This window comes from Saccostrea cucullata, unplaced genomic scaffold, assembly GCF_032062105.1.
Source record: "Saccostrea cucullata isolate Sc308-1 unplaced genomic scaffold, CSIRO_AGI_Scuc_v1 ctg8456, whole genome shotgun sequence".
Lineage (NCBI taxonomy): Eukaryota > Metazoa > Mollusca > Bivalvia > Ostreida > Ostreidae > Saccostrea > Saccostrea cuccullata.
In genome coordinates, this window is record NW_026926390.1 from 1 (window position 1) to 8,976 (window position 8,976).

Below are 8,976 nucleotides of genomic sequence, written 5' to 3' on the forward strand. Positions count from 1 at the left end.
CTTTGTCCGGAAACGAAAGCCTATAAATTTTCGTTTAAAGGGGAATAACTCAAGAGCGGAAGTGAATTTTTGAAATGTTAGATACCACTCTGATAGAGTTTAATAATGTCTGAAAATTTGAGCGAAATCCATTGATAAATGAGTGAGATATGAGGACTCAAAGTTGGCGTCTAGGAAGTAGAAGAAAAAAAAAATGAATAACAAGATACGATCTCGTTGCGAGCAACGAGTGGGTCTTCCGTCCGAATCTTGATGAGATGAGAAGATTTTGATTGAGATTTTCATTCTAAAATAATGATTTTCCATAATCTGTTAAAAGAAATTGAACATTAAAGACTTTAGAAAAATCGACCTTTGGCCCCTCACGGCCCCTAATAGTAGGAATCAACCCTTTTTTCTTCATATCATCTTGAAGCTCTCAGGATTTTAATCACCTTTTGTTCAACAACTATTCAGAGATTCTCTTTTGTTTTCGATTTATTTGCATAAGAAATATTTAGAAGCCAACCCTTCAACTCCTTAATGGGGACGTTAAGCGAAAAATGAAAGGTTGCATATTGTTCAGAACATGATTTTGAACATCTTTTGTTCAATATTACTTATCAAAATATTTTTCACTTTTGAGATATAAAGCGTCAAAGATTTAGCATTCTGGCCCCTTGTGGCCCCTAATTATGTAACATACGACATAAAAATCTTAATATGTAGTTGTAGATTGATGGGATAAACATCTTTGCTTCAGTAATGCATAACAAAATATTAACTGATATAGAGTTATCGATTGAAGATTTTTGGCCCCTCTTGGCCCCTAATTTGAGTGCCCAGGCCCTTTTTCTTGACTTCATCTTAAAGATATTAGGATATTGAACACTTTTTATTCTACAACTATTCAGAGATTCTATTTCGTTTTCGAGTTATTTGCAAAAGAAATATTTAGGGGCCAACCCTTCAAATCCTTAATGGGGACATTTATCGAGAAATGAAAGGTTGCATATTGTTCAGAACATGATTTTGAACATCTTTTGTTCAATATTACTTATCAAAATATTTCTCACTTTCGAGATATAAATTCTCACTTTCGAGATATAAAGACCCAAAGATTGAACATTCTGGCCCCTTGTTGCCCCTAATCATGTACCATACGATATAAATATCATAATATATAGTTGTAATTGGTTGAGATAAACATTTTTTCTTCAGTAACGTATAACAAATTAATGACTGGTAAAGAGTTATTGATTGAAGACTTTTGGCCCCTTTTGGTCCTTAATGTGATGACTCAGCACTTTTTTCTTGCTATCATATGAAAGATCTTGTCATTTTTAACAAATGTTGTTCAGTATGTTTAAACAAAATAATTTTATTTAAAAAGATATGATGGAAAATGTCTCAAAAAATCACTCATGAATCGAATCCTAAAATTTGACCCCTACCGAGCTTCCATACTAGGTACTTCCAGAAACTATCCAAACTCGTAGTAACATGGGGACATGTCCTCTATCATCACTGAAAATTTCAGCGCTCTAGCTCAAGCCGTTTTCGAGATAATGAACGGACAAGGAGGTCCTCTGAATTTTGATAAAAGGGCGATAACTCTAGACCGGAAGTGATTTTCACAAAATCCTACAGCCGGTTTAAACTTCAGATTATTTTGCAACATCCCTGAAATTTTGAAGCAAATCCATTCAACCATCTCTGAGAAATCTTCTGCACAAAATTTGTGCAGAAAAAAAGAATAATAACTAGATACGATCTCGTTGCGAGCAACGAGTGGGTCTTCCGTCCGATTCTTGAAGAGCTGAGATAAGATTTTGATTGAGATTTTCATTCTAAAATAATGATTTTCCATAATCTATAAAAAGACATTGAACATTAAAGACTTAAAAAAATCGACTTTTGGCCCCTCACGGCCCTTAATTTTAGGGATCAACCCTCTTTTCTTCATATCATCTTCAAGCTCTCAGGATTTTGATCAGTTTTTGTTCAACAAATGTTCAGAGATTTCTTTTCGTTTTCGATTTATTTGCAAAAGAGACATTTAGGGACCAACCCTTCAACTCCCTAATGGGGACATTTAGCGAAAAATGAAAGGTTGCATATTGTTTAAAACATCATTTTGAACATCTTTTGTTCAATATTACTTTTCAAACCATTTCCCACTTTTAAGATATAAAGCGTCAAAGACTGAACATTTTGGCCCCTTGTGGCCCCTTATTATGTAACAAACGACATACAATTCATAATATATTGTAGTAGATTGATGAGGTAAACATTTTTGCTTCAGTAATATATAACAAAATATGGACTGCTAAAGAGTTATCGATTGAAGACTTGTGGCCCTTTTTGTCCCCTAATTTTAAGTACCCAGCACCTTTTTCTTGATTCTACTTTAATGCTCTCACGTTTTTGAACACTTTTTGTTCAACAACTATTCAGAAATTCTTTTTCGTTTTCGACTTATTTGCAAAAGATATATTTAGGGGCCAGCCCTTCAACTCCTTAATGGGGACGTTTAGCGGAAAATGAAAGTTAGCATATTTTCAGAACATTATTTTGAACATTTTTTGTTCAATATTACTTATCAAAATTTTTCCTATTTTGAGATATAAAGCATCAAAGATTTAGGATTTTGGCCCCTTATGGCCCCTAACTATGTAACATACGACATTAAAATTATAATATGCAGTTGTAGATTGTTGAGAAAAATTTTTTCTTCAGTAATGTATATCAAAATATTGCTTGCTAAAGAGGTATAGAGTTAGAGACTTTTGGCCACCCCCTTTTTTTGGGTTTTTTTCTGAAAGCTCTTAAGGTTTGGAACACTTTTTGTTCAACAACTATTCAGAGATTCTTTTTTGTTTTCGAATGATTAGCAAAAGAAATAATTGGGGGCCACCCCTTTCAACTCCTTAATGGGGACGTTTAGCGAAAAATTAAAGGCTTTGCTTTGTTCAGAACATTATTTTGAACATCTTTTTTTCAATATTATTATCAAAATATTTCCCCTTTTGAGATATGAAGCTAAAATTTTACTTCTGGTCCCATGTCCCCCAATTAAAACCATACGACATAAAAATTATAATATCTAGTTGTAGATTGTTGAGATAAATATTTTTGCTTCAGTAATGTATAACAAAATTTTGACTTTTAAAGAGTTATCAAAAAGATTTTTAGCCCCTTTTGGCCCCTAATGTGATGAGTCAGCTTTTTTTTTTTCTTGATATCATATTTAAATTTGTCATTCTGCACAAATTTTGTTCAGTATGCTTTAAGAAAATAATTACACTTTAAAAGATATGAAGCAAAATGTCTTAAAAAATCAGTCATGATTCGTGTCCTAAATTTTGACCCCTACCGAGCTTCCATACTAGGCACTTGGAAAATGTCCTGACCCAGGTGCAACATGGCAACATGTCCTCTATTATCACTAAAAATTTCAGCGCTCTAGCTAAGCCGTTATTGAGTTCTATCACAGGCAAGGAGGTCCTCTGATTTTTATAAAAGGGCGATAACTTTGACCGGAAGTGAATTTCAAAAAAATGAAAAAAAACGTATGAGGTTTAATAAAGAACACTTCTCTGAAAATTTCAAGAAATCGGTTGAGCCATCTCTGAGAAATCTTCTGCACAAAAATTGTAAAGAAAATGGAAGAAGAATAATAATAAAAGTGAAAAAAAAACCAAAATAATAAAAGGGGATTCCCTTTAATAATAATAAGAAGAAGAAAATTGAAAAAGAAACAAAAGAATAATAGACGGGGCTTCCGCTGAAGACGGAAGACCCTAATAATCTTTACCAACAGAATCAGAGAAGGTCTTCCGTTGGAAACGGAAGACCTTTAAAAATCACAAGTACCCCTACCCATATAATCCCCTGACCCTAGGTCCCACATTGCACATTTTTTTTTTAAAACGACATTTCTTATAAAAAATTTTTATTAAAACCAAGGAGCAGATTTCAAACAAACAAATTTATTTTCAGCATATAAGTAAGCCCCCCTTATGGTACCACTGGGCCTTGAAAGTCACAATTCTAAAAAGGGCCCTTAAACTTGCTCATCAGAACTATATATGTAGTAAATCTGCTTAATACCCAGGAGCAGAGAAGAGGGGTTTCAAAGAATTCATGCATTTTTACTATATAATCAATAGATCCCCGCCTTAACACCAGAACCCCTGACCCTGGGGCCATAAAATTCACAAATTTTGGGAAAAGCATTCTTGTTCATCATAACTATGTACTTACTTAGTTTATTTGATATCAAGAAGCAGAGAAGATGATTTTCAAAGAAATAATGCATTTTCACTATATAATCTATGTAGCCCCGCCTTAGCACTAGAACCCCTGACCCCAGGGATAATTTTTTAATTTTGGTAGAGGACTCAATGCTGATTACAATCATGCAAACAGTTTGACTGCTTGATGTCCAGAAGTAAAGAAGAATATTTTTAAAGATTGCATCAATTTTAGTGGTTTTGGCCCCACCCCTCAGGCCCCAGGGGGGCATGGACCATGAAATTCACAATTTTTGTTTCCCTTCTCCCATAGATGCTTTATGTCAAAATTGGTTAAAATTGGTTTGCGGTTACTGTTTGCAGAGAAAAAGCTGAAAATGTTCAAATGTTAACGTACAACGCACGACGCATCCCACGATGCACGACGAGGGACAAAAACAGATAGCAATAGATAGGTCACCTGAGTTTACTTATAGTCTTTTCATGCTGAACTCTTTTATAGAAGTAATTCAACACCCTAGTCACAGGTACTATAGTTTTGCCGTGAGACAAACATATGCTGCCATAATTTTATAATTACTGGGATGTTAAGGAAGCATGTCATTTTTTGGGAACTTTAGACTTTTTAAAAAAAATAAATTTTGATAATTTTCCAAAACCGCAGATAAACGTAAACTACTATTATTTATTGCATACAGATAAAAGAGTGTCTAACGCTAAAAAGACTTGCCCCCCACCACGGGATCCGTGACTTCTACTAATAGCGACATTTTCCTTAAAATTTAAAAAACTAACAGAACAATAATGCCCCCGGAGTTTAATAATTTCCTTATAAATAATACAGTTGAAAAACATCTATTTTGCCTAAAAAGTGCTGCTAGAATCCCACTGTTCACTCAGTAAAATAATAATTCGTCGTCTGAATGTAATTTTGTATGATTAAAAATATGGAACATACGTGGAAGTTTTTTTTAATTCAAAAAAAACGTAATTTCAGATTTCCATTTCCAGTTTTTATTATATTTAGACCTCTGAATTTAAAATCTAGTAAAATCCATAAAAAAGTTCATGTTTTGAAAGTCTTTAGTTTGTATTATTGTTCATTTTTTATGTAGAATTAAATCGTAAATTTACAAATAAAAATTTAAGTCCATTTCAACCTCAAGTTTTCATGTTTTCCGCGATACTATGAGACTCTCCAATTTAGAAGGCAAATTAGACATCTGGTTTTAAAAAAAGTTTACAAATAAAACGATGCAACCTTGGGAAATAATTTGACACATAGTCTGGTTTATGATTATCATTTGATGAAAGTTACACTAAAAAATATGAATTACACTTTTTATGCAAAAGTTTTAAGTACCGCGATATAATGGAGACACCACTATGCATATGAACCGAGGTTTTTCGTAAAACCATGCTTAACTCGGGATTCTAGCAGCACTTTCCAAGTATTTTTGGAGGCAAACTTTCAATCTGTGCAAATCTTATGTTTTGAAATATACAGCTTATTGTTGTTCTGTTGCATATTTTATGTCACAAATGACAGAGGAAAGGCTGACCGGGATACGTTTAAAGCTGACTGTCTTCGAAAGAGAATATCACCCCTACTAATGTGTTTGGAACCTTTTATTTTTCGGTGTAAACCCGATGAGTTCAGAGTAGCTCTGGCAATGGATCTGGCGAGAGTTAGCGAGACTTCAGCGATATAGGGTAAATTATTCACGGAAATGTGGATAGGAAGTGACTAGCTCGTGGAGGCAGGGTAAACAGAAAAGTTATGTTGCGTTTCAGTTTTCACCACCTTAGAATCAGCTGATAATATCTGCAGTAATGTATATCAATCAATCGATCTCTTTTACATTAATATCAAACTGAAATAAGTTTTCTCTATATTACTTATTTTTTGCAGTCATGAATTAAAATTGCTTTTTGCATGGGAACCGGGACTATTTTTTTTTGGCGTCAGATTAGCAAATGAGGCACCGGCATGATTTTAACTGACCAATCAGCTGAATGAGTATTGAATTATGGGTTACTACGAATACTACAGGAATTTTACGATTGAAAAAAAGGAAAATCTACGAGGCTGGTACTTTAATCAACTACAAGTACTGAATACTTTTAACTTTATATTTCAGAGTCACAAGTTTAATCATGGACCCTAGTACCAGTGCCCAGGACGTGATGCGATGTGACCTGTGTGAGACCGCTGTGGTACAGATGCACTGTGATACATGTCTTGTCAACCTGTGTAAGGCCTGTGTGGGAGAACACATATCTGCTGATCTGTCAAAACCTCATAAAATTGTTGATTTCAAGGACAGAAAAACAATTCCTATCTACCCTGGATGTACATTCATGATCAAGAACGCTGTAAAATGTACTGTAAGCAATGTTACATTCCTGTTTGCACCAAGTGTATTGCATCTGATAAACATTTAGGTCATAAGTTATCAGAAATATTGGAAGTTCTGAATGAAAGAAAAGACAAATTAAGCAAGAATCAAATTAATTTAAATGAGGTACTTTATCCAACCTACCAGGACATTGCCTCTGATGTACAAAACAGAATGAGTCAGTTAGAAAAGGAATTTGGAGATCTCTCAACAGCCATAACAAAACATGGAGAGGCCTGGCACAGAGAAATTGACAAACTTGTCCAGAAATTTAAAGCTGAAGTTGAAGAGATGAAAAACACACAACTACAAACTCTACAGAAACAACTTGAAGAAATCAACAAGACAATGTCTGACATCAAAGATGAAATTGATTCAATTGATCTTGCTGAGGATTCTAATAACATTTCAAAACTGTTGAGTATTACAACCAATGTACTAGATAGATATAGAAATCTTCCACAAAAAATTCTACCGTCTTTGTCTAAATTCAACCCAGGCACAATTAATGGAGCAGAACTTAGTAAACTGTTTGGCACCTTATCATCAAGTTCTCTTACTTTAGATAAACATGGCTACAGCATAAAGACAACACAGAAATCACCAGAGGCTGGATCCCCTTCTCCAGTCAAACAGCTGCTTGATGATCCAGAGACTGTCGCCACCATAAACAATGAGTATATACGACTTTACAATGTGGCTTGTCTGAGTGATGAAGAAATCTGGACAAGTGGAATTAAATGACAGAACCATGAAACTCTTCAGCATCAATCAGGGATCACTAACTCAAAACAATCACAACCAAGTCAAGAAATTGGCTATGTATATAACATAGCAGTGACAAAAAGTGGAAATCTAGTTTATACTGATAAAAGTAGAACTGTTAACATTGTGAAGAATGAGAAGATCGAGGAGGTGATCAGACTACAGAATTGGATACCTCGCGGTGTCTGTAGTACCTTCTCTGGTGACCTCCTGGTTATCATGAATAGCAATGATGAAATTCAAACAAAAGTTGTCCATTACTCTGGCTCCACAGAGAAACAAAGCATTCAATTTGATAATCAAGGTAAACTACTTTATTCATCACCAAAATTTACATTTACATTTGCTAAATTCTGGTACATAACAGAGAACAGGAACCTGGATATCTGTGTGTCTGTTTGTGGAGCTAATGCTGTAGTGGTTGTCAATCAGGCCGGAAAACTGAGATTTAGGTACACTGGACATACTCCTGCTCCAAAGAACCAATCATTTAGTCCACGAGGAATCACCACAGACAGTCATAGTCACATCCTCACAGCTGATATTAACAATGAATGTGTCCACATCATAGACCAGGATGGACAGTTCCTCCGTTACATAGACTGTGGACTGAGTGTACCCTGGGGACTGTGTACAGATATAAATGACAATCTGTTTGTTGCTCAATTAGAAAACAAAGTAAAGAAAATCAAATATCTCCAGTGAAATCCTACTCCTGCTAAATTCAAGTAAAATACTAGTAGTTGCATCTAAAATTTTACGTGTAACCGCATTACACTGTATTATTATTGTAATTTAACAATGCTTGTATTATAATATGATACACTGTACCATCAATGTTATATCCAAGTTTTTTTAGATAAACTTGAATGTCTCAGGAATTTATTAATCTTTACATTCAACTTATGTTAAAGGAGCTGACTGGGATTTTATTGTGCAAAAGCTACAAATGAGAAACTCTACCATCGGGTTATTTTTAGAGAACCAAGTATTGCCAGATGACATTTTTCTGCATGTCAGAAACAGTTTATATTGTTTTGACATTTAATAAAAATTCGAAAGGAAATTCTTCTGTTTTCGACTGATAATCTTACAAGCTGTTCGTCTAGTTAACTTCACGGTGAGGATATGGGTATATATACTCAGGATTTTACCTGTAAATCTAAATTTCTGCTTCAATGTTCCACAAATTTCTTCCTCCAAGGATAACTGAATTTTCCTGCCTCCGTCTAGAATCCACGGAGTTTGACTCAGAGTGCGGCTGTACTTATTATATCAACCTGTGGAGGAATTAAAAATAAAAATATAAATTTTTATCTTTCAGTTTTATTTCTGTTAACTATATATTCTAACATGTGTCCAATATAATTATAAGGTTTGTAAAATACTGAATTTATTTTCCAAAGGAGGCTAATTTTACAAGCAAAAAAGTTCACTATAAATAAAAAAAACAGAGAACTAACCGGCTACAAGGACAGCGTCATGGACACACTTGATCTGGTCACATTTACAGACACTGTAGTTTCTGTTAAACAAGAAGCCCAAGGGTCTTGAATTTCTCTTCTGATCAATTGTAC

General features: G+C 34.3%; 1 protein-coding gene across 1 annotated transcript; it reads left to right on the plus strand.

The window, feature by feature from the left end:
* The first annotated feature begins 6,365 nt into the window (after positions 1 to 6,365).
* Positions 6,366 to 8,104, plus strand: LOC134271529 (uncharacterized). Its single transcript, XM_062753731.1, has 3 exons — positions 6,366 to 6,632; positions 6,740 to 7,364; positions 7,767 to 8,104. The coding sequence occupies exons 1-3, from the start codon at positions 6,393 to 6,395 to the stop codon at positions 8,102 to 8,104; spliced, it is 1,203 nt and encodes a 400-aa protein (XP_062609715.1). The 5' UTR covers positions 6,366 to 6,392.
* Positions 8,105 to 8,976: the final 872 nt, after the last annotated feature.

Excerpts from the sequence above, each read along its gene's own strand:
- LOC134271529 (XM_062753731.1), top strand. The coding sequence starts at position 6,393 with ATGGACCCTAGTACCAGTGCCCAGGACGTGATGCGATGTGACCTGTGT. Across the intron at positions 6,633-6,739 it reads TAAAATGTACTGTAAGCAAT|AATCAAATTAATTTAAATGA; the intron begins GTTACATTCCTG and ends AAATTAAGCAAG. Across the intron at positions 7,365-7,766 it reads TGATGAAGAAATCTGGACAA|AGAACAGGAACCTGGATATC; the intron begins GTGGAATTAAAT and ends GGTACATAACAG.